Source organism: Ascaphus truei, chromosome 8, assembly GCF_040206685.1.
Source record: "Ascaphus truei isolate aAscTru1 chromosome 8, aAscTru1.hap1, whole genome shotgun sequence".
Lineage (NCBI taxonomy): Eukaryota > Metazoa > Chordata > Amphibia > Anura > Ascaphidae > Ascaphus > Ascaphus truei.
The window spans coordinates 75,069,875-75,097,616 of record NC_134490.1 but is presented as its reverse complement, the minus strand read 5'-3'; the positions used below and the strand labels follow the sequence as shown (position 1 = coordinate 75,097,616).

General features: G+C 44.0%; 1 protein-coding gene across 7 annotated transcripts in view; it reads right to left on the bottom strand.

Annotated features, from left to right (window-relative positions):
* ADGRA1 (adhesion G protein-coupled receptor A1) overlaps positions 1-27,742 on the bottom strand; it is a 692,353-nt gene that overhangs the window by 142,090 nt on the left and 522,521 nt on the right. For 5 of the 7 annotated variants that reach the window (XM_075612706.1, XM_075612705.1, XM_075612708.1 and 2 more), the window contains 2 exons: positions 19,137-19,264; positions 5,717-5,840 (listed from right to left, as the gene is read on the bottom strand). The exons of 1 other annotated variant lie outside the window; for it this stretch is intronic. In XM_075612706.1, coding sequence (XP_075468821.1) covers positions 5,717-5,840; positions 19,137-19,264 — 252 coding nt within the window. The remainder of the gene's footprint in view (positions 1-5,716; positions 5,841-19,136; positions 19,265-27,742) is intronic. One more of the 7 variants, XM_075612711.1, reaches the window with a different exon arrangement.

Below are 27,742 nucleotides of genomic sequence, written 5' to 3'. Positions count from 1 at the left end.
GGGCGGGACTAGGGGCGGGGTTGGGGGCGGGACTAGGGGCGGGTTGGGGGCAGGACTAGGGGCGGGGTTGGGGGCGGGACTAGGTGGCGAGTAGATTTTTTGGTTGGGTGAGTAGGTTTTTGGGTGATTTGTTGAACACTGTATATATATATATACATATATATATAGACATATACATTCTTATTTTTTTAAATTACTATTTATAAATAATAAGTGCTGCGTGTGGTAGGGGTGAGGAGCTTGTTCAGATAGGCGGGTAGCTTGCCCAGAAAGTATTTGAAGGCAAAACAGGAAAGATTAACTTTGGCCTAGACTCAAGTGATGATGAATCTAGTTCCTTGAGCATTTCACAGTGATGTGTGTTGTAGTTGCATCAGAGGACAAAGCGGCATATTGCGTTGTAGAGGGTATCAAGTTTGCCAAGGTGAGTTTGGGGTGCCGAGCCGTATATTATGTCCCCAAAGTCTATAAATGGCATCAGCATCTGCTGTGCAATGCACTTTCTAACCAGCAGACTTAGGAGGATTTGTTTCTATAAAGTATACCTAGCTTGGCATAGGTTGTGGATGTCAGGGTATCAATGTGCAACCCAAATGTTAAATTGGTCAAACCATATGCCCAAATATTTGAAACTAGTAACAGGGGCTAGGATAGTATTAGAGTTGGTTGTGATCTGGAGCTCAGTCATTGGAAGCTTTAGAAATGTTAGCCTTGGTCCTAAATACCATTGTAACAGTCTTGTCAGTGTTTAAAAACAATTTTTGGGGGAAATCCAATTTTCAAGTCTCAAAAAGTCAGATTGAAGTACGATTTTATATATATATATATATATATATATATATATATATATATATATAAAAATATATATATATATATACAGTGTTCGACAAAATCACCCAAAAATCTACTCGCCCAACCCAAAAATCTACTCGACACCTAGTCCCGCCCCCAACCCCGCCCCTAGTCTCGCCCCCAACCCCGCCCCCAACCCCGCCCCTAGTCCCGCCCCCAACCCCGCTTTAAAATAAAATATATAAATAAAATACATTTAATAAATTCCTAGTCAGAACAACATTCGTTTTTGACATAAATGTATTTTATTGTATTACATTATACTACAATTTGTCCTTGTTACATGGGTGTGTGTAAATGTCGGATCTAGAAATAAAAGCCAGGTGTGAATGACTAGTTTCCTGAACCCCTTAACCAATGTCTGGATGTCCCCGCTTCACAATATCTAAAGCAGCAATCCCACCTGGGATCATACCTGATCCGCAGTCCCTCAATGTCCAGGTACGCTCATTCCCGCAATGTTATACATTGGGGAGGTGTTCATTACCTGTCTTCTGGGTTAGGGGGGGGGTTCCGATGTCTTCCGTGTGAAGCTTGAGCCAGATCTGGAAGAAAGCAGTATAGGGTAGTTAAGATTTCAGTGTAGTATAGGGCAGTTAAGATATATAGGGTAAATAAGAGATCCAGAGTTTGAGTGACAGAGAGAGAGAGTGTGGGAGTGACAGAGAGAGAGAGAGTGTGGGGAGAGAGAGAGAGAGTGTGGGGAGAGAGAGAGAGAGAGAGAGAGAGTGTGGGAGAGGGAGGAGAGCGTGTGGGGGAGAGGGAGAGAGTGTGTTGGGGAGAGGGAGAGAGTGTGTTGGGGAGAGAGGGAGAGAGAGTGTGGGGGAGAGAGGGAGAGAGAGTGTGGGGGAGAGAGGGAGAGAGAGTGTGGGGGAGAGAGGGAGAGAGAGTGTGGGGGAGAGAGGAAGAGAGAGTGTGGGGGAGAGAGAGAGAGTGTGGGGGATAGAGAGAGAGAGTGTGGGGGAGGAGAGAGAGAGAGAGTGGGGGAGAGAGAGAGAGAGAGTGTGGGGGAGAGAGAGAGAGAGAGAGAGAGAGAGAGAGAGTGGGGAAGAGGGAGAGAGAGTGTTGGGGAGAGGGAGAGAGAGTGTTGGGGAGAGGGAGAGAGAGTGTTGGGGAGAGAGGGAGAGAGAGTGTGGGGGAGAGAGGGAGAGAGAGTGTGGTGGAGAGAGGGAGAGAGAGTGTGGGGGAGAGAGGGAGAGAGAGTGTGGGGGAGAGAGGGAGAGAGAGTGTGGGGAGAGAGAGAGTGTGGGGGAGAGAGAGAGAGAGAGTGTGGGGGAGAGAGAGAGAGAGTGGGGGGGGGAGAGAGAGTGGGGGGGAGAGAGAGAGTGGGGGGGAGAGAGAGAGTGTGGGGAGAGAGAGAGTGTGGGGGAGAGAGAGAGTGTGGGGGAGAGAGTGTGGGGGAGAGAGTGTGGGGGAGAGAGGGAGAGAGAGTGTGGGGGAGAGAGGGAGAGAGAGTGTGGGGAGAGAGAGTGTGGGGGAGATAGAGTGTGGGGGAGAGAGAGAGAGTGTGGGGGAGAGAGGGAGAGAGAGTGTGGGGGAGAGAGAGAGAGTGTGGGAGGGGGGGAGAGAGAGAGTGGGGGGGGAGAGAGAGAGTGTGGCGAGAGAGAAAGAGTGTGTGGGGGAGAGAGAGAGAGAGTGTGGTGGGGGAGAGAGGGAGAGAGAGTGTGGGGGAGAGAGGAGAGAGAGTGTTGGGGAAAGAGAGAGTGTGGGGGGGAGAGAGAGAGAGTGGGGGGGAGAGAGAGAGAGAGTGGGGGAGAGAGAGAGAGAGAGAGTGTGGGGGAGAGAGAGAGAGAGTGTGTGGGAGAGAGAGAGTGTGGGGGGGAGAGAGGCATGTGGGGGGGAGAGAGAGCGTGTGGGGGGGAGAGAGAGAGTGTGGGGGGGAGAGAGAGAGTGTGGGGGGGAGAGAGAGAGTGTGGGGGGGAGAGAGAGTGTGTGGGGGGGAGAGAGAGTGTGTGGGGGGGAGAGAGAGTGTGGGGGAGACAGAGGAGAGAAACGGTGGGTGACACACACAGAGGGTGGGTGATACACAGAGAGAGAGGCTGGGTGAGTGACTGGCTGGTTGAGTGGTTTGCTGGGTGAGTGGCTGGGTGGGGCAGGGGTGACTGGGTGGGTGAGTGACTGACACTGACTGGGGGTGGGCGGGTGACTGACACTGACTGGGGGTGGGGGGTGACTGACACTGACTGGGGGTGGGGGGGTGACTGACACTGACTGGGGGTGGGGGGGGTGACTGACACTGACTGGGGGGTGACTGACAGGGGGGGGGGGTGACTGACTGACTGGGGGGAAGATTACTGACTGGGGGGGTTAGCACTGTAACTGGGGGGTGACTGACTGGGGGGGGTTACTGACTGGGGGGGGTTACTGACTGGGGGGGTTACTGACTGGGGGGGACCTCTGGTGTCACACACTTACACATACTCCCATACACACACACATTCTCCCACACACACACACATACACATACTCCCATACACACACACATTCTCCCACACACACACACATACACATTCTCACACACACACACAGGGGAGGAAAGGCCGTGACCAGCACCACGCAAATCCCCCACCCACCCGCGCCCATCTCCCGCTCGTGTTGGGGGCAGGCCGACATCCCCCCCCCAATCAGCAGGGTGGGGTGGGAGGCACGTGGCGAGGTATCCCCCACTGGGCGCCGCAGGTGACAGTCAGCCCCCGCCGTGGCCGCCACTGCCCTGCTCCCCTCGCCGGCATGTCACAGTGCCTGGCCAAGCTGCAGGCTGCTTCTTCCCCCCCAGCCCGCGGCGGCATGATGCTCGTGGCGGGGGGGGGGAGGGCAGGCCGACATCCCCCCACCTCAATGCGGCGGCTGCGCCATCATGAAGGTAGGGGGCGCATGGGAGGCACGTGGTGAGGGCCGAGCCCCCCCCCCCCCCCCGCAAGCCAACCGGGCTGCAGCAGCGGGGACCTCCCGCCCCTGACATCGATCGGTGGATCGAGGGGAAGGGGACAGGAGGAGGGGAAGGGGACAGGAGCAGGAAGAGGGGAAGGGAGCAGGAGGAGGGGACAGGGGACAGGAGCAGGGGACAGGAGGAGGGGACAGGAGCAGGGGACAGGAGGAGGGGAATGGGACAGGAGAGCTTCCGCGGTGGGGAGTAGGGAGCCATGTGGCGACCAGGGGGATCGCAGGGAAGGAGCAGAGGGGCCGCAGCATGGAGAGTACTTACCCTCCAACAGAGCTCCAGGCAGAATGGCCGCTCGTTGGGGGCGGGCTCATATAGAGCCTGGCCGCGCGCCCACAAAGCCTGGAGCGCGCGCCAATCAGGAGTCAGGTAGGGGAGTTTTTTTTTTTGGTTTTTTTTCAGCGCGAGCAGGGAGATTTCAGCGCGAACGGGGGAATTAAAAAAAAAAACACGTGTGCTGCTTGGGCCAATAGTTACTCGCCCGGGGGTTAAATCCACCCGCCCCCGGGCGAGTAAATGTATACAATTGTCGAACACTGTATATATATATATATATATATAAAAAGAAAAAATATAAAGCAGCGCCAATAGAGATGTGATAAAAAATAGGGGATATCAAAAATATTAAATAATAATATCCTATAAAAAATAAATAATAAAATAAAAATTATAATATATTAGTAATATCCTAGGTGCTCAATAAATGAATGAATTATAAACTATATATCACATCAATACATAAATAAACAGTGAAAGTGGAAAGAGGTGGTAAACCAGTCCTTTTCAAATGAAGTCCATCAATGGTGAACAATAAATTCTGGTGTGGGGGTCTCCAGCAGCTCTCAGATAGGATGAACCACATCCAAGGATTACCTATAGGAAAAAGTGTTGCAACCCTTTGAGAAAGTCTCAGTTACGTGACGAAACGCGTCAGGGAGCGGCATTACGTCAGCACGCATGCGCATGATGGGTCGCATTGAGCGCAGATCAACATTGCGGCCAGCTGCTTTAGGAGACACTAATTGACCTCCACATTATTGGTTTTGCTTGTTGGAAGGAGCCTCTGGAGTCTTGCACCAGTTACCATCTGTCTGCAGTGTCAAGTGAGAGTTGGACTGCGGATTCTGGATGCTGACTGACCAGATTGGCGGTGATTTTATCACAAATTGCCTTTTATATACCTACCTTTGTGAGTGAATTTTCACCCCCTCCTCCCCCTCCCCTCCTCCTTTCCAATAAATGTACAATTTTACGCTATGGGGCGTGCGCTCTCTCTTCTCTTTTATATATATATATATATATACACACATATAGATAGAACATACATATACAACATATATACCTAATATATAATGCACTTTGGTACTAACATTCTGCTTAAATGTGCAATTCCTCATAACTGACTAATTAGTATGTAAAATAACTTAATAATGTAAAGATATTCCTAACCATATGTAACCATGCCTAACCAAAGATTTATTTACAAATTGCAACAATTCTCTTTTTCTTTGGTGCCCCTGAATGTGGGAGAGTTTGTCAATCGAGTTTTTTCTCTACCCTGAACCCAAGCTGCCCTTGTCACAGAACCAATATAAACATACGAGGGAAGGGTGGGGTAGAGCGGGGATTGTATCTACGCAAACTCTTGTTGAACACACAGGGACATCACAAAAAAATGCTTTGGCTATAGAACAGCCAACCTCTCCCAAGTCCCAGCTAATTAACTTAACCATATTTTAAAATACTTATCGGTGTCTGATTTTTTAAATAAAAACAAGCATCAATCAGCAAGATAAACCTTGTCCCTATCCATCATACATTTGGCCCTTTGAGGGATTGAACCTTTAATTGGAAAATAGCATAGCAATATTAGATACACGCTTTTCATAATCTCATAATAAAAGAGGTTGAAATATTACTTACAGATTGACATATGATTGGATAACTTATTCGATTGATTCCTCCAGCAAACACAGTGAAAGTAAGGGCAGTATGAAAACAGAAGTTAAGCAGCATATGCCATCCTTTCCTACTGATTCGTATAGTGCTGTAGTGATGGAAAAAGGGAACAGTTTTAGACATGGCTAAAAAAGAAAATCTAATAATAAATATCGTTTATATTTCATTTTGATACAGTAATCCTATTTTTTTTTTACCCAACATTTTTCAGAGACACTATACAACACATTGCACATTTGTAAGGTGAATAAAGAAACCGCTCTGTAACAGTTTTCAACATTTTTGTATAAGGTATAACAGTGGCATAAGAAGTAGAAATGATCAACGTTATCCGATTTGATAGAACATGACACAATAACACAAATTGTGCTCAGATTACAAACAGGAATGATCGAATTTACTTGGATTTAAAAACTGTTACAGGCGACATTGTAGAATATGGTATATAGCTGGGAAAACGTTTGTTGGCAGCTTGTAAAAATATACACAGCTATTGGAAAGGCTTGCAAATCCCACTTATTGGCAACGCTGAGAGAATATAAGCACACATTGCAATATTGACAGTAACCAATGAGCCTGCTAAGGTTACACTTTCTGAGCTGTTCATCATGCTCCACAATCCCAATTTCTTTATATTTGCACCAATGTATTCCTTTACTTAGCATCATTTCAACTTCCAGGTGTGAGCTGATGGTAATCTTGCCTAAAAAGGCAGGAAAAAGGTAACATATTTATTCTGATGCAAATGCTAAAGGAGAAGATAACTGAATAACTATTGTGTTACTATGGCGCTATAATTTGATGTGGTACGGTATAGCCTCCCCCTGAGTGCGGTTCTAATAGAATTACTTAATACATTGTTGACTGTGTCGTTCTCTTCTCCTTGATAGAATTTTTAGGTTGTCAAAGAGAAATGAGTTGAGAATTGTCTTGATGCCCTTCGTACGAAGCAATGTGTCGCTGGCCACTCTGGGGCTCAATGGGTTGCCGTTTTAGAAATGATAAATCTAGCACTTGTTTTTGGGTGTCTGCTCATAATTTTTCTCAATTAAGCCTTTGGATGTCTCTTGATGGGGCTATATCCATTCTGTCATCACTGACGACATGGTCGCTCCAGAGCAACGGTCACACAATCATTCCAGAGCAGGCACGAGATCGGTCCAGAGCAACGGTCACGCGATCGCTCCAGAGAAAAGGCACGAGATCGCTCCAGAGCAACGGTCACGCGATCGCTCCAGAGAAATGGCACGAGATCGCTCCAGAGCAACGGTCACGCGATCGCTCCAGAGCAACGGTCACGCGATCGCTCCAGAGCAACGATCACGCGATCGCTCCAGAGCAACGGTCACGCGATCGCTCCAGAGCAACGGTCACGCGATCGCTCCAGAGCAACGGTCACGTGATCACTCCAGAGAAATGGTTACGCGATCGCTCCAGAGAAATGGCACGAGATCGCTCCAGAGCAACGGTCACGCGATCGCTCCAGAGCAACGGTCACGCGATCGCTCTAGAGCAACGGTCACGCGATCGCTCCAGAGCAACGGTCACGTGATCACTCCAGAGCAACGGTCACGCGATCGCTCCAGAGCAACGGTCACGCGATCACTCCAGAGCAACGGTCACGCGATCGCTCCAGAGAAATGGTTACGCGATCGCTCCAGAGAAATGGCACGAGATCGCTCCAGAGCAACGGTCACGCGATCGCTCCAGAGCAACGGTCACGCGATCGCTCTAGAGCAACGGTCACGCGATCGCTCCAGAGCAACGGTCACGTGATCACTCCAGAGCAACGGTCACGCGATTGCTCCAGAGAAATGGTTTACGCGATCGCTCCAGAGCAACGGTCACGCGATCGCTCCAGAGAAATGGCACGAGATCGCTCCAGAGCAACGGTCACGCGATCGCTTCAGAGCAACGGTCACGCGATCGCTCCAGAGCAACGGTCACGCGATCGCTCCAGAGCAACGGTCACGCGATCGCTCCAGAGAAATGGCACAAGATCGCTCCAGAGCAACGGTCATGCGATCGCTCCAGAGCAACGGTCACGCGATCGCTTCAGAGCAACGGTCACGCGATCGCTCCAGAGCAACGGTCACGCGATCGCTCCAGAGAAATGGCACGAGATAGCTCCAGAGCAACGGTCACGCGATCGCTCCAGAGCAACGGTCACGCGATCGCTTCAGAGCAACGGTCACGCGATCGCTCCAGAGCAACGGTCACGCGATCACTCCAGAGCAACGGTCACGCGATCGCTCCAGAGAAATGGTTACGCGATCGCTCCAGAGCAACGGTCACGCGATCGCTCCGGAGGAACGGTCACACGATCGCAAAGTGCAAGTGGTGCTGCGGCCACTGACAGGCACTCAAAGGGTTAAGTATATTCCGAGGAAAACCAAAGATCTAGACACCAGGGCATTCCAGCATTTTCTGCACAGAGTTCAGCAGAGCAAATAGTGGGTTCATTTTCAGGCCTGCAAGGAAGTTTATATGCATATTTACCTTCAGACACAGGACACTATTTGATATGCTGCGAAGCCACTTCACATTGCTGGAGAAGACTTCAGCTCCATTCAAATGAATGGGACTAGAATGTTCCCCAGCACAGGAAAGCGGCTTCCAAGCATGCTGAATAAGAGCCATATTCTGTAACCAAAATGTGCACTCCAAATGTTAGTTAGCTTCAGTTTTTATGACTCTTTGGTGACATAACCCTCCCTTCAATATTGTGGGAAGTGCGGCATAGTGAACGGCCCATCAACTTCTATTCACTTGCATGGAAGCTGATGCATGGTTAATGGTGCATTAACCACATTCTCACAGTATTGGATTAGTGGCCATAGAGAGTCCAGTACCTATTTATTCTACCGCTAGGACAGACCCATCCTTATTAAAAGGAGTTTCCTTTCCCCCCTTTTTGGTATGTTTATCCTAATTTGACTTGCCATTAAGTGTCCAAGAGAATTAAAAAACAGCTAAAACTGTGATTGCAGATGTAAATCCTGGCGATTAGCTCAGATCTGCATATGTGAGATCTTATTTCATACTCTAGTGATTTGAAATGAATATATATATATTTATTTTGTAAGACCAAGTTAGAGGTGATTAATCTAACAAAATGTACCTCTGCTCGCCCACCTCGTGTGTAAAAGGACTGGGTTGTAGTTAAGAGGCTCATTCTGAAAATGGGGGGAGGTGTACTTTTTATTTTAGTACAGTATGATCACTGGCAGGTACAGAGAGAGGGAGTCGCGACAAAAAGGCTGTCGACTAATCTGGCAATAGCATCCTGCTAATAATTATGGAAGTAAATAAATATAGACGATCTTAATTAAGGATTGGGAGCTTGTGCTCAAACAGACCAAGAACAGGCAACACGGCCTTCTGATTCTGACCAACAGTCTCCTGGAACTAGAGCTCATTCTTCTTACAGCAAGTTGATAACATCAACGGAAATGAAGTTATCAGAAAAATATTACTTGGTGAAGTCTTGCCAAATCTCTTAGTTTTGGACTAAAAGCAACCGTCCCTGTTGCTCGATTTTATTTGGGGTGGCGGGGAGGGGAGTCTGGGTTAGTTTTTTTTAACTGAACCAAGGAGCTCTGTGACCTCATCTGCAGTTCCCTGATCTCCAGGGACATAATATTGCTGGTTTTTTGGACACACTATGACCGCAGTGTCAGGCTTGCTCCGGCGGCCAACAGAAAGCTACACTGTCATCCGGCGATATTACATAGTTACATAGTAGATGAGGTTGAAAAAAGACATGCGTCCATTAAGTTCAACCTTTGCTAAATTTAGACGACAGATACTTTATCCTATATCCGTACTTACAGTATATTGATCCAGAGGAAGGCAAACAAAAAAACCCCAGTGATATATCATCCAATGATCTCATAAGGGGAAAATAAATTCCTTCCGGACTCCAAGAATTGGCAATCAGATTACTCCCTGGGTCAATATCCTTCCCATGTTTACTTATTTGGTATATTCCTGTATACCTTTCCTTTCTAAAAAGATGTCCAACCTTTTATTGAACAAATCTATTGTATCTGCCATCACAGTCTCCATGGGTAATTAATTCCACATTGTAACTGCCCTTACTGTAAAGAACCCTTTCCTTTGTTGCTGGTGAAATCTCCTTTCCTCCAACCTTTAGGGATGACCCTGAGTCCTTTGTACTGTCCTTGGGATAAATAGTTCTTTTGAAAGCTCCTTTACTGTTCCCGAATATATTTGTATATAGTTATTATATCCCCTCTTTCTAATGTAAATAAATCTATTTTAGCTAGCCTCTCCTCATAAATTAGATTGTCCACCCCCTTTATTAATTTGGCGGCTCTTCTCTGCACTCTCTTTAGTTCCTTAATGTCTTTTCTAAGGAGTGGTGCCCAAAATTGTACTCCATGTACTTCAAAGTGTGGTCTTACTAATGCTTTGTAAAGGGGCATAATTATGTTTGCTTCCCTTCCATCCATTGCCCGTTTAATGCAAGATAAGATCTTGTTTGCCTTTGCAGCTACTGCATGACTTTGAGCACTATTGCTAAGCCTGCTGTCTACAAGCACTCCTAAATCCTTCTCCATCAAGGATTCTCCCAATTTATCCCCATTTAATGTGTAATTCGCCTTTTTATTCTTGCATCCCAAATGCATAACCTTACATGTATCTGTATTAAACCTCATCTGCCATTTACTTGCCCAAGTTTCCAGTCTCTCCAAGTCCTTCTGGAGAGAAATTACATCCTGCTCTGATTCTACTACCTTACACAATTTAGTATCATCAGCAAAGATGGAGACTTTGCTCTCGATGCCAACCTCAAGGTCATTAATAAACAAGTTAAAAAGCAGGGGTCCCAGTACCGATACCTGAGATGACGCTGTGACTTTCTATTAGCTACCACTGCAGCCATATTTGTTGGGTTTTTTTTGTTTCACATGCTAACATAAAACAAACCTCAAGTATTTCGGGACACGAGGGACTCTCAGAGGTCAGGGGACTACACATACGCCCCGGAGAACCGCCTGCTTCAGGTAAATAAAAAAAATGGGGACTGCTGCTTTAACGCAATCAATTCCCGACCTGGTGAACACCCTTCTTTCATCCCACTTAACACAATGATCTACAGAGCAGAAAACCGCAATGGGATTGCTACTCTGAATAGCTGGCTGGGCAAGTCATGAATTTCGTTGGCGCCCAGAAATCTTTTTAAGTAATACATATAAATATAATTGACTGGGAGAGCCAAGAAACAAATGCAAAAATTACATTTTTGGTACGCTCTTAGATTACATACAATAATACGCAATGGTTCTTCAAGGATTACCAAAAGGGCTTAATACAATCCTTATTTATTGCTTTATTAAACTGACCTTTTGTGAAAATTAATTAGAAAATACACTTTCCTCATGCCTTTTAAAGCTGCAGTTCAGTCTTTTTTTTTTTTACTTCAATAGTTTCATGTGGGCAATCTCTAATTACCTAAAGAACTGCATAGCTGCCGGTCAATTCGTTCTCCGTCTATTGATCGGCAAAGTTTGGCGACCTCTTTAAATATGGGGAATGTAAATCGTTGCTATAGGAACAAGCATGCTTGTTAAAATAGAATACAAGAAAATTGGTCTTTCAAAGTTGTTTTTTTTAACACAGAAAACGCTAAAAGTATTTTTTCTTACTACAGAACTAATTTATTTAAAAAAACACACATGCAGGATATTGCCTGAACTGCAGCTTTAAACCCAATAAGTGCTAGAAATTCAAAATGTACTGTAGCAACATTAAAAGGAACTTTTCTTAGGTAGGGTTCATTAGGACATGAAATAAAACAGAATAAGTAGAAAGTTGGAGATTAGAAATATGTGTTAGATATATTTCAGAGGCTTAACAATAAACAATTTACTATAGAATTCCATATTCACAAAACACTGTCATTGCATCATCAAAATGCCTGTAACCAATAAATCTAAAGCTACCCTGTCTTTCAAGGTATATTACTTGAATGCTGCATTTATATTGGATTCTATTTATGCACACAGAGTGAAATACTAAATTGCTAGTTCTCCTCACTTCTGACTCACAGACTGAGAATACCCTAATCTGAGATATCGTTAAGAACATATTGAGCACATAATTGTAAGAACTCCGCATTATAAAACATTCTGTACGGGGGAAACGTTTATTTTTGTAACTGCACTTGCAAGAATGTATGTATATATTCTGTGAAGTGAAAGGAGATTAACATTTTTACTTTGTGCACTTTGCTGTAGTCATATAAATATATTCCTATACACATTTTGATACATAGGAGGGACATTAAATGACTGAGGCAAGATTGATGCAAATGGCTTTATTTTTAATTTTGTGTCATTTAAGCGTTGATGTGTCAAGCACTTTGCTTACATTTTTGCCCCGTATGCAATTTGGGGAGTGTATCAAAGTGAGGCGTTATGGAGGGGTTTCATGGTGCATAACGTGTAATCGGCGGTATTAAATTGTGCACTTTTGGCTGTCACTTTTTCTCCCTTCAAACTGCATTAAAAATCAGCCAATTTTAAGGTGGCATAACTTTGTGGCTTCTACTATTCTGCCCCAGCTAAGGGAGACTGGTAGCTATGGTTAGTTAGGGTATTTAATATTAGTCAGATTGTATTGCTGTAGCCCTGAGGACAGTTCCAGCTGGCACCGAAACGCGTACGCCTGTTTGCAGTACGTACTGAATACATTTTCTTTTTGCATTGAATTTTTATATTCTCCTTTCATATACTACTATTTTGGGAACTTCAGTCAGCTGGTTCCCCTTTGGCATTGGTGCACCCCAAGGTCAATTTAATTTTGCATCTTGATTTTGTTTTGCATGCATTGAACGCCCGTACAGTACCTTACTTTTTATTCTGCACCAGCTATAGGAGACAGTGTCATACCTCTAATGCAACTGTGCTCAGAAATAATTCCGATGCTTCAATACACACTTTCTACGCTCCAATATCCCCTTTCTGCATAAACCCTTATATTTTAGCATGAGCTACGTTTGTTTATGCTGCCTGTCACCTCCAGGTCTGCTGTAATGAAAAAGCCAAAATCAAGATGATTTTTGTTTTAGGGACAATCAGGCAACATGCATATTCTAATGAAGTCAGATGACTTAAGGCAGACGGATTTAACTCACTGTGAGATAACAAGCAGGTAATCAAACTGCAAATCATACCTCCTTTATTGGATACACTAGATATGTTTAAAACTTGTTTTTTTTAGGGGCAGATGATGTTTATCATCATGTTTAGGGCTGTGTTCAGTTTCGTTTTTCTAATTTGCATTCAGCTAAAATCGTACTTTTGCCAAATGTATTTATCTCCTTCCCTCTTTTTAAATAGTGTCTGCTGCACTGGATATTTTAGCAATTAGAGGCTTCGCTTTCAGCACTTTGCATCTTTATATCCGTCTCTCCCTTTACGTCTCCCTGCTTTGCACTCTCTGATTGTTCTGGTGTCAGACCACATCTGCCAGCTGCCACCAACACTTGTGTATTGTTGCTGATGAACTGTTTGGCCAATATGGATTCAGACCTACAGTAACTACAGTATTTCACTATTTCAGTACATACTAATACTACCTAATGAGGTAATTAGATTAAGCTGTCAACTGAATCAAGGAATCTATGCAAACATTTCCTTAACTAACTCATGCCATTTGAAAGAGACATTACTACTTAATTACTGATACGCTATAGAACATCTCTCACGGCTGCAAAAAGGAGTCTGGGAAAATGTATTTGTACACCTTAACTCCCACCGTGCTGGAAGGATGTGAGTTGATTGCATTGGATGGGATACAATAGTGTAGCAATGTATTGCAGGCCCTCCCAGCACCAAAGGGGTATAATCTATTAATTACGGTGCACTGTATTTAATGATAGCTAAAAAGAGATTTTACTGTAAAATAGATATTTCATTTTTTTATGGCTCAAGGACTGAGCACCGTTTTAACGGCCTCATTACTAAAATCTATTTATTTTCCCATACAATATCATATAGATTTTTGCTTTTTAAAACTTTTTTGAAAAAATCATGTGCGGAATAATTCCCTCAGACACTAAAGAAGCCTGCAAGTGCAATATTGCAATCTCATGTAGTGGTCAATGCTAAAATTGGTTAAAAATAGCTGAATAATGCCTTCAGTACCGAATGGTCCTGACACCTCTATTGTCCCATGATCTAAACATCATTCCAGTGACATTGATGGAGGGGAAGGGTCTTTGCCTTGCGTGCAGATCGCGGTCAGCAGGATAGCCACCTACCACTAGAACACCAGCATAGTGTCTTGACGTACAAGATACATCATGAGAACCCTGGCGGGCCTATCCTCACAGTGCTCTGTACACTGCATGTCCAAAGGGCACTAATCGGCTTAAGGGACTTATTCAATAAGCCTCGAAGCGGCCGACCTCGGAGCTTATTGAATAAACGCCTAAGCCTCACTGACTGATATTTTAGGAAGCAAAAAAAGCTTGTAACGGTGTAGTCCTACATAAAACCAAATGAGCAATGGCAGTGTGCTGCTGTGAGTGCAATGATGATGAATGCTTTCCATTCCTGAGCTCCTGCTGCGATCTCCCCTAGTAAAATGAGCGGCTTTTTTTTTTTTTTTAAATGTAGCTACTATGTCATGAACCACCTGGAATTTCAGATCCCATGACATAGTAGCTATGTCTCAGGGCACTCAAAGGGTTAAATAAAATCAGACAGGTAACATTTCTCTGGTGATGTTTCCAAATATTGTGCTGGTAACCTAAAGTTTAGGGTGGGCCTGACCTTATCTGTCTGCTGGATGGTTCATTGTCAGGCAGGGGAATTAATCAATTTGATCTCAACACTGGGGTGGTGTTGCAAATACGATTAGAAATAATACCCCTCTCAAACATTTCCGGGGTGACTGAAAACAATGGAAAATGTCCAGAATGAAAAGAAATAAAATACTAGTAACCTCATGTAGATAAGATCAAAACAGCTGTCTGTGAGTAGGTTTGCTGCTATGCACTTCTTTAACCCAGGCTGTGCTGTGAAGGCTGTGTAATGCAGCAGGTAATAGCTTAAAGGAATCCACGTCGAAATGGATAAAAGCCAAAAGTGACGCTCTATAAGTCATTTCCCCAGAATCCCCTGACTGCAGTGGATACATTGTATCCTGTGTGATTATGGGGTAAGGCAGGTTTGTGGACCAATCTCAGACATGTGAATGAGCTCATAAGTGTTCTTTATCAAAAATATTTTAAAACACTCCTTTTTATCAGAATTAGCTTTACAGTATATATAACAAGCATCATCGTTGTAACCTATTAAAAGTATCACTGTAATTGGCTCAGTTGTATGTGGCATTGCACTTCTAAAACTAAATAACTTATCTCAATCCCTTACTGAAAGTTGAATGGGTCCTTTGTTGAACTTCAAATCTCCAGAAAAGTTTTGACACATGAATAAAATATTGACCAGCAGTCAAAGGTTAGATTGCATAAAATATGTTTTTTTTCTCATACAATTGAACCAGACGTATTAACATGAAATATAACACATATTAAAAGCTTTAATTCTGGTGGATTCGCTATGAAATTATATATCCAAGGAGATCCCTATGCAGTCTGTTTAGAAACGTGTCCTCATTTATTTTTTATTTTTGTTTGCAGAGTATATTATATCATTTATTTTGGGGAAAAGGCTTGATAGATACAACTCAACCCTGTTATAACATGATCTGCTACAACACCAACCCGCTTATAATGCGATGCAAGCGTGGCTCCCAATTTTTGTAAGTAATGTGCAGTACCATGCAGACCTTCCTACCATGCTGGCTCTCGCGCTGATTTTCCTCTCTCTCCCTGTTAGCCGGAAGCTGACGGCAGAAGCAGGGAGAGGAGAGAGCTGCCAGCTGCGGCTGCTGATGCAAGGTCACTCCTGCGTGGAGGTGCCGTCGGGCTTGGGACAGCTGGGAGAGTTATCCCAGCTCTCCCCCTCCGGCGGCCGCAGAATTTTTTTTTATAACGCGATCCGCTTATATTGCGATGTGATTCTTTGGACCCCAAGCACCGCGTTATACCGGGGTTTTAACTGTATGTGTTACTAACTGGGGTAATAACAGTTTGGGGCATCCCATGCAGTGTATAGGTACGGCACCCATAAACAATGCCTGAGAATATGTCGAAAAATATTATTTACAAACACACACCTGTAGCCAAGTAGTATGATTGACTCGTTATATGCATAAGAATTCCCCAAATAACCATTAAATGGGTCTGGGAAGGGCTCAAGTGAAAACTAAGAGGGGCTGAATGGCTAAGGCTGAGTGAGTGATTGGACGGTGATCAAAGATACGAAAACTACAGCTTTGCAGCAGTGAGAAGTAAAGAGGAGCTGCTATTGCTAAGCAACTAGGGAGCTAGTGAGCCGGGGCTGGAAAGCGTCCTCTCTTTGCCGGGTATTTGTAGTTTAGCATCAGAAATAATTATAAGGCACCATGTTCTTATGCACCTATGTATTCCAGCAGACTGAGCAATAGCAGGAATAGACTGTATCCGATGCCTTCAGTTTGCGAGTGCAGATTGAGGTCCATGTTCTCAGAGGTTTTAGATAAACCCACAATACACTAAAAGGAATAAATATTACTCTAAGATAAAAACAGCATGACCGGTTTGAAGAACAAGGATGGAGACTAGTGTGCAATAGTGCAGAGCAAATGAGTACTTGAGTATTCGGTGATACGTTTTTTATGTGGACTAACAGTTGATATTATAAGACAAGCTTTTGAGAGTTTTCTCTCTTCCTCAGGTCAGGCAATTCTGATTTACCAAGGAAATCGAAACCAAAAGACCACCCTTGCTGATGCCATCTAATAGCAGATCCAGAAGTACTGTCACAGTTGCCATGTTCTGCCATCTGGAGGTTAGTCTAAGACAAGTACACATGTTTCTGAGCACCCCAAACTATTAAGCATTTATAATTAGACCTGAGCTGGTGTCTTGCTTTTTTTGCCTTAAAAATACAATAATGTGTTCTGGTTCTGCAGCCAGTCGCAACATTTCTCTTTCCCCTTTCTTACACTGCAACCAATGATTTGATCACTCAATAGCAAAACCATTAAGGGGGTAATTCTATGCTCACCGAAGCGGCCATATGTGTGTATGTATATACTGTATCTATGTGTATGTGGGGAGTTATGGGAGGGGTGTGCATGGGGCAGGTTGGGGCGTAAGTACAGAAGGAGGATGGAGGTGTGTGCAGCAGATCATGCAGGGGATGTGCAAAGGGTGATAGAAGTTGATGGTGTATGGGATCAATGAGGAGCTATTGGATGATGGATGATGAGAGTGTGTGTATGGGATCACAGGGGGATGTGCAGAGGGCGATGAATGACGAAGGGGCATGCATTGGTTTATAGGGGGATATGTAGAGGGTGATGGATGAGGGGTGTGCATGGGATCAAGGGAAGGATGTGTAGAGGATGATGAGGATAATTGGCGGAGGTTCAGGGAATGATAAAGGGGTTTGCAGGAGAACAGGGAGGGTGAGAAGGTGACGGATGGAGTAGGGGGAATGGGGTGTGCATGGAATAATGGAATGATGTCTAGAGGGTGATGGGGGGATTATTGGGGTTACATCACCCCAAGGGGGGAAAAGAATGTAGGAAGGTTGGTAGGGGCAGAGGTTACCAATCCAGGGGAAAAGTTTGACTATATGGGGGGTGGGGCTTGTCAATCGGGAGGTGAGGTTGCTGGTGAGGAAGAGCTGGAGATTGGGGGAGGAGAATAAGAAGCTGCTGGAGAGGGAGAGCAAGGGATCAGGAAGGGGAAAAGAAAACCTGCTAGGGAGAAAGAACTAGGGATTGGAAGGATGGAGAGTTTGTTGAGTAGGCGCAGGAAAGAAATGCATAGAGGTTTTTTTCTCCAAGCCTGAATGATAACAAGGTTCTGCCTCCTTGGGTTAGGGTGCTAGGGACTGAGTTGTGGCTTGAATCATTCCGATCCATGGCACTACGGGGGAGGGGGGAGGGGAACTCACACTTTGCCCTCTCAAATTCCCCATCTCTATTTATAATGCATAGGTGGGGATAATCTCCCAAAGAAACGTTCTTTGTGACACAGTGAGCCAAGGAGTGTTACAATACCAGGCCTCTATGGCCTGCTTAACCCACTGTACTGCCTGGGGCAGGGGTTCATCAACTAGATCTACTCTTCAAAATGGCCCAATCATAAAATAAAACATTAACTTCGACTTTTCTTTAAGTTTTTTGTAACATCAGTGCTATATATATTTTTACATGACCTTAGCTTACAATTAAGTTTCAGTGTGAAAAAAATAAATAAAATTAGCTGCCTGAGTAACTACAATACAATTATCAGGAGCAGACCGTCCAAGGATGACTTACTCCAAGGCTCTCTATTGGCCAGATTTGATCCCCAGGTCACCAGTTGAAGATCCCTGACCCAGGCCTAAGACCATGACAACCATCACCCGCACATTTTCACAGTGTTCTCTCTAAAGTGCTGATTATCTCTCATAATAGGCTTCATATAAAAGCACAGCTCTTTAAAAACAGGCCTTGTAGTATCTAGGACAGGAACTGCTATTGAGCATTCTATGATTTAGCAAACAAATGGGATACTACAGTGTAGCTAATCATAATTATTGTTAATTGGGATAACCATTCATATTTTATGTGGTGCTACATTTTGTCTGCTGCTTTCGTGATTCAAATATGTTGGAGGGAAATTTTCCTGGTTCTTTATACTGTATGAATCCAAAAGCCATGATACAAAGTAAGGCCAAACTGTTAACGCGTAATAAAGGGAAAAGCTCCCACGTTCCTAGTTGGAGAACTTGCTGAATCTAGGTCCTGCGACTATTATTTCGGGGGAAGCATAAGCCAAGCTGATCAAATATTCAGTATGCTTATAAAATTGTCAACTTTGATCATGCAACCACCATAGTTCGGAAACAATACACATCTTTGGTCATAAAATGTCCATACTCCATGGGTTCTCAACTCCAGCCCTCAAGCACCCTCCCCAAGGTCAGGTTTTTTCAGGATATCCCTGCTTCAGCAGAAGTGGCTCAATCAGTCCCTGTTTCAGCACAGGTGGCTCAGTCAAAGAGGGAGCTACCTGTGCTGAAGCAGGGATATCCTTGAAACCTGACCGTTGTTGGCCATTGAGGACTGGAGTTGGCTACCCCTGCCCTACTCCAATTGTAAACATTCTTTGCAGCATAGTTGCCGAGTATAGGGGTGAGCTTGTGCTACCGTCCCCTGCATATGTGTGGAAATGCTGCAAGGAAACAAGCAATTCAAGAAAAGAAGATAATTACACATATATGAAAGTACTGGAAAAAAAAAGGCTTCCTACCTGTGATGCACAATGTAGGTAATAAAGGAAGCTAATAGGCACAATAACATAACAGCAGTGCATGCATAAACCACAGGGTGCAGGAACTCTCCTGGGTACTGAGGGAAGGAGAGCACAGTCTTCAAATCCTAGCAAGAAAGGTAAACAGCATTAAAACTTCCAACATCATTTTCATACATTAAATATAGTTTCAAGCATATCGTTTTGTTTTTTTTCATACACCAGATGTATCTAAGCTAAACGTTCCATCAATATATATGCAATGTTTTAAGGAGTAAACATACAGTGGCTGATAAAAAAAATATTTCATCGTTTCGGTCTGATTAGAGACGGCGTCTGGAAGATACAGCACAGCGTGTATGTTGCATTGGTATTCTTGGAATATCCTGTTGAGTAGCCTTGTGTAAGTCACTTTATTTCTCTATACCAGGGTGCTCAACTCCAGTCCTTAAGACCCTCCAACAGGTCAGGTTTTAAGGATATCCCAGCTTCAGCACAGGTGGCTCAATCAGTCCCAACGTCAGCACAGGTGGCTCAACCTTCGACCGAGCCACTGATAGAGCCACCTGTGCTGAAGCTGGGATCTCCTTAAAACTTGACCTCGTGGAGGGGTCTTGAGGACTTGAGTTAAGTCCCCCCTGCTCTATATGAAATGCACAGAGATGTCTGATCTCTAATTGAGCAATAGTGTTAATCGCCCATGTCTATATGAAGTTCATTGAAGTGAAACATAATAGGGATGATACAAATTAATTTGCAGTTTTACATACTCAGCAGTGTGCCAACACTAATAAATAAGATGGTATCCACTGGAGAGACTGGCATGTGTACATATTGCTGTGAAAACGCTTCTGTTGTTTACACATTCATAAGTGAACACTGTCTTTGTGAAAAGTGTAACATTGGAACAGATTACAGATGATAGCTTAACATACGTAGGCTAATATTCTTATGATTAAAATACTCCTATAACAAGTCCCTTTATAAGCAGTAATAATGATAAGATTTGTACCCAATCTCATATGCCTTTGTGCCGATTTTGAATACTGATTCTTGGAATTCAACACCATGGTCTCTTAAAGGAAATAGTAAGTACTATACAGTATATAGCATGGGCTTAAATACAACAAATACCCATCGCAACCAACTCAGTCCTAATTAACCTATGTAATACATGCCCTTGAAGACTTGGAATCATATATCAAACAGACTCTGTGCAGAATTGAAAAGCTATTCAGTCCTTTAAAGACAATGTCAAGTCTAACAAACTTGTTTATCAGATACAAAATTTGGAGGAAGCTGGATCAATATTAAAAGCTACTACTATGTCACAAGAAATACACAGCAGTGGGACGAAACTCGGTTAAAATAACTTTGCAAAACCAAAAGACTGATGTTAGCCGACAGTAATACCATTATCTTCTAGGAATATTTTAGACAAGGTTAATTAAATATTGCACTTAGCATTACTTCCGATCTAAAATGTCCTTCTCCAGAGCACAGGGTACATTTTAAGTTTGGGTTTCTCTCTCAATTTAATAGATACATACACAAATAAATCCAATGCTACTGATTGTCAATGTAGTCATACAATACAGTATATCATATATTCAATACAAGGTATGTGCAGTTTTAGAAAAAAGGAGCACCTCCAATATAAATAAATTGCAATAAAATAGGTACGTGAATGTGTAATAAAAGTGAATAAGTGGACATGCACATTTATCAAAAAGTGTATCAGATACTGTATATGTGTATATATATACACACCGATAAATACAAATAGCTATATATAAATATAAATTGTGTCCAAATAATGCCACAACTTATTTAGCTGGAAAAAAAAAACCCTTACAAATAATTCAAAGAAAGTCTCATAAGAAGTTACAGTGAGTCAGTATAGGTCAATAAATATAGGTGATACGTAATTCCTGCCATCAAGGGTCATACTTAGGGTGACCAGTTGTCCCGGTTTAGCTGGGACAGTCACGGTTTTTTAATGGCTGTCCCGGTTTTTTTAATGGCTGTCCCGGCTGCACCGCATTCTTTAAAATGTCCCGTTTTTTTGTGGCTGTTCCGGTTTTGGACATCAGAGCAGGGGGGGCAGCAGAGAGCAGAGAATGCAGGAACAGAGCAGAGGCCGGTCTGGTAGCTGCAGAGGGTGGGGGCGGGATTACAGGCAGAGGAGCCCCAGCAGTGAGACAGTGGGAGCCTCAGTGTCTGCTGCCAGGGCTCAAGATGGCTTCCCCCCAATGTTCCACAGAGGCAGATAGGGACCAGAACGGACACACATGAGATGCAGCATGGGGGGGTGGGGGGAGAGAGAGAGGCAGCATGGGGGGGAGAGGGAGAGGCAACATGGGGGGAGAGAGAGAGAGGCAGCATGGGGGGGGAGAGGGAGAGGCAACATGGGGGGGAGAGAGAGGCAGCATGGGGGGGGAAGAGAGGCAGCTTGGGGGGGGGAGAAGAGAGGCAGCATGGGGGGAGAGGGAGAGGCAACATGGGAGGGGAGATAGAGAGGCAGCATGGGGGGAGAAGAGAGGCAGCATGGGGGGGAGAAAAGAGGCAGCATGGGGGGGAGGAGAGAGGCAGCATGGGGATGAGAGGAGAGAGGCAGCATGGGGGGGAGGAGAGAGGCAGCATGGGGGGGAGGAGAGAGGCAGCATGGGGGGGAGGAGAGAGGCAGCATGGGGGGGAGGAGAGAGGCAGCATGGGGGGGAGAAGAGTGGCACACGGGGGGAGAGAGGCAGCACACAGAGAATGGGGGAGAGAGACGCACACACAGAATAGGGGAGAGAGACACACAGAATAGGGGAGAGAGACACAGAGAATGGGGGAGAGAGACGCACACACAGAATGGGGAAGAGAGAGACAGAGAATGGGGGGAGAGAGAGACAGAGAATGGGGAGAGAGAGAGACAGAGAATGGGGAGAGAGTCACACACAGAATGGGGCAGAGAGAGAATGGGGAGAGAGACAGAATGGGAAGGGTAGAGCGAGAATGGAGTGATGGGGGGAACGACAATGGAGGGATGGGAGTTAGAGAGAATGAGTGTGTGTAAGGCTGCGTCCCCGCTAACGCAGAGCGGACGGCGGTTACTTACATATATAGCTATATAGCTATATGTAAGTCCCCGCTCACGCTGTGCGCGCGGCGCTCGTGCGTGGGCACACACGCTCACCCGCGCTCAGTGCTTAAGTAAACAAAAAACCTATACTTACCCGCGCGCTCAACTACCCGCAATGCCCCCCCCCTCCCCCACGCACACGTACATGCAGGACACCCGGTGCTCATGCTTGGAGCGCTCTCCAAGCATGAGCGCCCTCAGCGCCAGCGGGGACTCAGCCTAAGAAGGGGGGACAGAGAGCGGCGGAGAGATATAAAGCGCAGTTGGTGATGTCATTTGTTTTATAAATATTTTTTTTTAATGTGTCCCGGTTTTTACTTTTCTAAATCTGGTCACCCTAATCATACTGTAAACAAAATGAAGCAAACAGCCCCATGCAGATCCGTTACCTGCGATTCTCAGAGAATCAAACAAGGATGCTGTAAAAACCGAGATAACATAACGTCCTCCAGTCCTTTCAGGCATTGTACAGATACTAGGAATGCGTATACACCTAGTCAGCTACATCATATACCAGAGGTGGCCAACTCCAGTCCTCAATGGCCACCAACAGGTCAGGTTTTTAGGATATCCCTGCTTCAGCACAGGTGGCTCAATCAGTGGCTCAGCCACCTGTGCTGAAGCAGAGATATCCTGAATACCTGACCTGTTGGTGGCCCTTGAGGACAGGAGTTGGCCCCCTTTGACATATAGTATTATGCCATCCAGACATATCAGGGCACTTTCTCCTTGCGAGCGTCATTTGTATCCGTTATGTAGCGGTAGGATTGCTTGTAACGCTTGTCTAATTACCAGGCTCTTTCTGTTCCTCATCCAAAATAAAAACATCATTATTCATACAAGACTAATGTTTTCCTAAATCCTGAAGACCGGGCAAGGTACAACCTGAAATATTGGTCATTATGTATGAGGTATTACTGTAATATCCGTACTAAAGTAATGGGAAAAACTACATTAGCACTTTTTGTGTAATCTAATTATCGCGGCAGCCTGGTTTATTAGATGTGTTTCGGATTAGTGCCCTTTTGTTCATCTTCATGCCCATGAAAGCAAAGCCGAAGGAAGCTAGGAATGAGAGTTCCTGAGCAAGCTATTGATATATTTCCAGCGGAGTCCTTATTGGCCGCGTGCATGGTGGGGGTGGGCGGCGGGACCTCCTCCGATCCCCACTAGTTTCCTTTCTGTACTTATTTAAAAAAAAGAAATAAAAAAAAACTAATGAATTCCAATATCACACTCAAGGTCACATTTATTGATTACAAAATTGTTAGAAAATATCCTCAATGTATTCAGAGAGGTGTTATAAAAGGGTGTGGAAGTGGCTAGGTGTGCAATGCTGCCAGTGCATGCACTGCAATGCAATGCTGATGTAATTGCCATGAGTGGACGAAAAGGGAAAGCAATGTCTGTCAATAGTGGACAAAATAATACAGTATATATGGATAATTGCCACTGATTGAGCTACCTGTGCTGAAGCAGGGCTATCCTTAACACCTGACCTCTTGGGCTGGAGTTGGCCACCCCTGCTTTCGACTTTGCTGTTGTAGCCGCGAGATCCCCATTTAATGGGGATGTACATCGATGGAGGGATGCTATTACTATTAGGGGAATTAAGGTCAGATCATGAGTCAATATAGACTTATAGTGGTGACAACCTATGCTACTTATTTTATTCGGTACTGATGTGATATATAATTTCAGTAACCAAACCAGTATATTAGCATCCTAACTGATACATTATGACACTTTCAGGGCTATAACTGCCAAAGATTTGGCAGGATCAGCAAAGTTTTGTATTTATAGCCCATGTATGGAGATTAGATATTGATTTATCCCCAGTTATAAGTACCGTTAAGACACTACATAGTATATATATTCCTTTGTCCACGCGTGACAGACATGTTCTGTGTGGTGCATTCACTTTGAGTTCACTCAGGGTAATTACATCAAACAGCTGCGGCCCCTATACCGGCAGCACTAGTAATACTAAATATCTTACTAAATCCTGGATTACCGTTTTAAGCACGCTTTTCTTTTATCTATACTACTTTTTAAATATATTTTAGTTATTTTATAACAATTTTGTAATTATTACATTTAATATTGGATTTTTTTTATTTATATTATTTATTTCTATGTTCCTTGCATGTTCGTTTATTTGGTCACAACAATTAAAACCTGAGCCCGACTCTTCTTCTTGTGTTGTTTTTCCTTAACATGGAAAGCCTTTTCCCTTTCATGTTTCCCTATCACGATGATGCTACCTTGCTATTTTATATATGCACTGAAGAAAAAATAGCTACTGTACCAACAAAAAACAAGTCTTCAGATGGATTATGTGATGAATACATAATAATAGGAACACAGTTCTTCATACAGAAGTAGTTTTGCTGCAGAAAGAGTAGCCTTCTGTTAAAGCTCATATTATTTATTTATAAAACGTTTTACCAGGAAGTACAGTAACAATACATTGAACGAAACCTCTCGTTTTCAAGTATGTCCTGGGCATAGAGTTAAGATGACAAATAATGCATGGTTTCAAATACATAGTTACTGTACATAAGTGAATAGGGTATACATTATATACAAGACATTGCATACACATTATATACAAGACATTAGATGTCCCAGAAGCAGAAGTCCCTGAGTTTGATTTTAATTCCATGTTCCTAGATCCATGGGATTTGGGCAACTCCCTACACCTTGCTGTAGCTCTGGAACGAAAAAGTAAATAAGCAAATTGATTGTGCATACTTCCCGCTGGGTAACCACCATTGATTGTTCTTGTGCTTTGGGGATTACATAGCAGTAGAACGTAATAGTTTTATCAAGCACACATTAACCTGCAACTGACCATGAAACGAATGTCTAAAGGCTATGCAGCCCATGCTGCTGGGGATGTCCTTTCACCGTTGAGTAACATTAGCACCATTTATTTTTATTATTAACGTCATTTATTTATAATGCGCCAACATATTCTGTAGCACTGTACAATAGGGTGGGAGGGTAAAAAACAATAAAATAACAAACATTGACATACCATATCCCTAAGACATGGAAAACTGCCAGAGTTGTCCCAATCTTCAAAAGTGGGGACAAAAACACTGTCTCAAACTACAGGCCAATCTCACTTCTCCCAATTCTATCCAAAGTCATGGAAAAATGTGCCCACTCCCAATTAAGCGATTTCTATACCAAGACAAATTTCCATAGCCAATTCCAATCTGGGTTTCGTCCAAAAACACTCCACCGTAACTACCCTTCTAAAAGTTTGCAATGAAATCCAGTGTGGAATGGAACGGGGACAACTCACTGGTGCAGTATTCCTAGATTTTGCAAAGGCTTTTGACACAGTTGATCATGCTATCCTGCTTAACAAACTCCAGAGCTCTGGAATAGGGAAGCATGATTTAAACTGGTTTCAGTCCAACCTATCAGGAAGATCCCAACATGTGTCCATCTCAGGCTCTAACTCCAACCACCTGGATATCACCTGTGGTGTCCTGCAAGGCTCTGTTCTGGGGTCCCTACTCTTCTCAGTGTTCATTAATGATCTTCCCACAGCTTGTAAGGAAACCTCAATACACATGTATGCAGATGACACAATCCTATATGCACACAGCCATAGCCTCTCTGACCTTCAACACATACTTCAGTCTGACTTTTTGAGACTCGTAAACTGGATTTCCCAAAACAAACTGTTTTAAACACTGACAAGACTGTAACAATGGTGTTTGGGACCAAGACTAAATTTTTAAAGCTTCCAGTGACTGAGCTCCTGATTAGAACCAACGCTAACACCACCCTAACCTCTGTCACTAGTTTTAAATACCTGGGCTTATGGTTTGACTCCCACTTAACATTCGGGATGCACATTGATACCCTGACAACCAAGACCTATGCCAAACTAGGGGTACTTTACAGGAACAAATCCTCCCTAAGTCCCCTGGTCAGAAAGCGTATCGCACAGCAGATGCTAATGCCAGTTATTGACTATGGAGACATAGTATATGGCTCAGCACCTCAAACCCACCTTGGCAAACTTGACACCCTCTACAATTCAATTTGTCGTTTTGTTCTCCAGTGCAACTACAACACACATCACTGCGATATGCTCAAAGAACTAGATTGGTCATCACTAGAGTCTAGGCGCAAAGTTCACCTTTCCTGTCTTACCTTTAAATTCTTCATGGGCAAGCTACCTAGCTATCTGAACAAGCTCCTCACCCCTACTACTTGCAGCACTTATCATCTGAGATCAGACTCCAAAAGACTGTTCATGGTCCCAAGGCTCAACAAAGTATCCGGACGTTCCTCCTTCTCCTACCATGCACCCCAAAACTGGAACAACCTACCAGAGACTCTCACATCCACCACCAGTTTAAGTTCTTTCAAATCTAAGGCTGTCTCACACTTTAATCTGGTCTGTAACTGTTTCATACGCTCATAATATATATTTTCTTTAACTATGCACGCAATGTCTTGTATATAATGTATACCCTGTTCATTTATGTAACTGTATTTGTAACCATGTATTATTTGTTTTACTCTGTGCCCAGGACATACTTGAAAACGAGAGGTAACTCTCAATGTATTACTTCCTGGTAAAATATTTTATAAATAAATAAATAAATAAATACATTGTTACAGTAGGTAAGGAAAGCCGCTGCCCCGAGAAGCTTACAATCTACCAGGAAGGGGAAGTGGAAACGTAAGGTACCGGGGGGTAGGAAGGTTGGGGTGTATTTATTTTTACATTCTCTTTATGAAACAATTTTCTGAAAGGGGATAACGGTACAGAAAGGAAGGAGAAGGAAAGAGGGGTGGAAAGGAACGGTAAAGACATCCGGCCTGGAATCGGACATTTGGTCACTAGCCGTTTTGCCGCGACCAAATCAGCGCCGGCGTTTCGACAATAAGGAAAGTTAATTTCAGGGGTTGTAGTGGTTAGGGTAGGGGCGTTAAAGATAGGGGGTTTAGCGTAAGGGGTTAGGTTTTTATGGTAGGGGGAGCGTTAGTTTTAGTGGTTAAAAACAAAAAAAGAAGAAAAGCGCACCACTCATAGTGTAGTAAATATGGTAAAATATATTGGTGATAATATAAAGTATCGCAAGGTACAAAAACAACATTCTATTGGGCATGTTATGCCATAGCCAGCATGGTGTTCCCACGGTCGGACCAAAACTTCCACAGGTAGGTATCGTCCTCAGCCACTTCAGGGATTGGGAGTGAGTCTCCTTCCCCAGAGTTGTGTGGATAAAGTCCCTGATGGCGTCACTTCGGGGTTCCAACCGGTATGTGAAAAGTATTAGAGTCCAGGGGGTCAAGAGAGGATGACCGTGGGAACACCATGCTGGCTATGGCATAACATGCCCAACAGAATGTTCTTTTTGCACGAGCGATACTTACCTTCATATTATCCCTCATATATTTTACCATATTTACTACACTATGAGTTGTGCGCTTTTCTTCTTTTTTG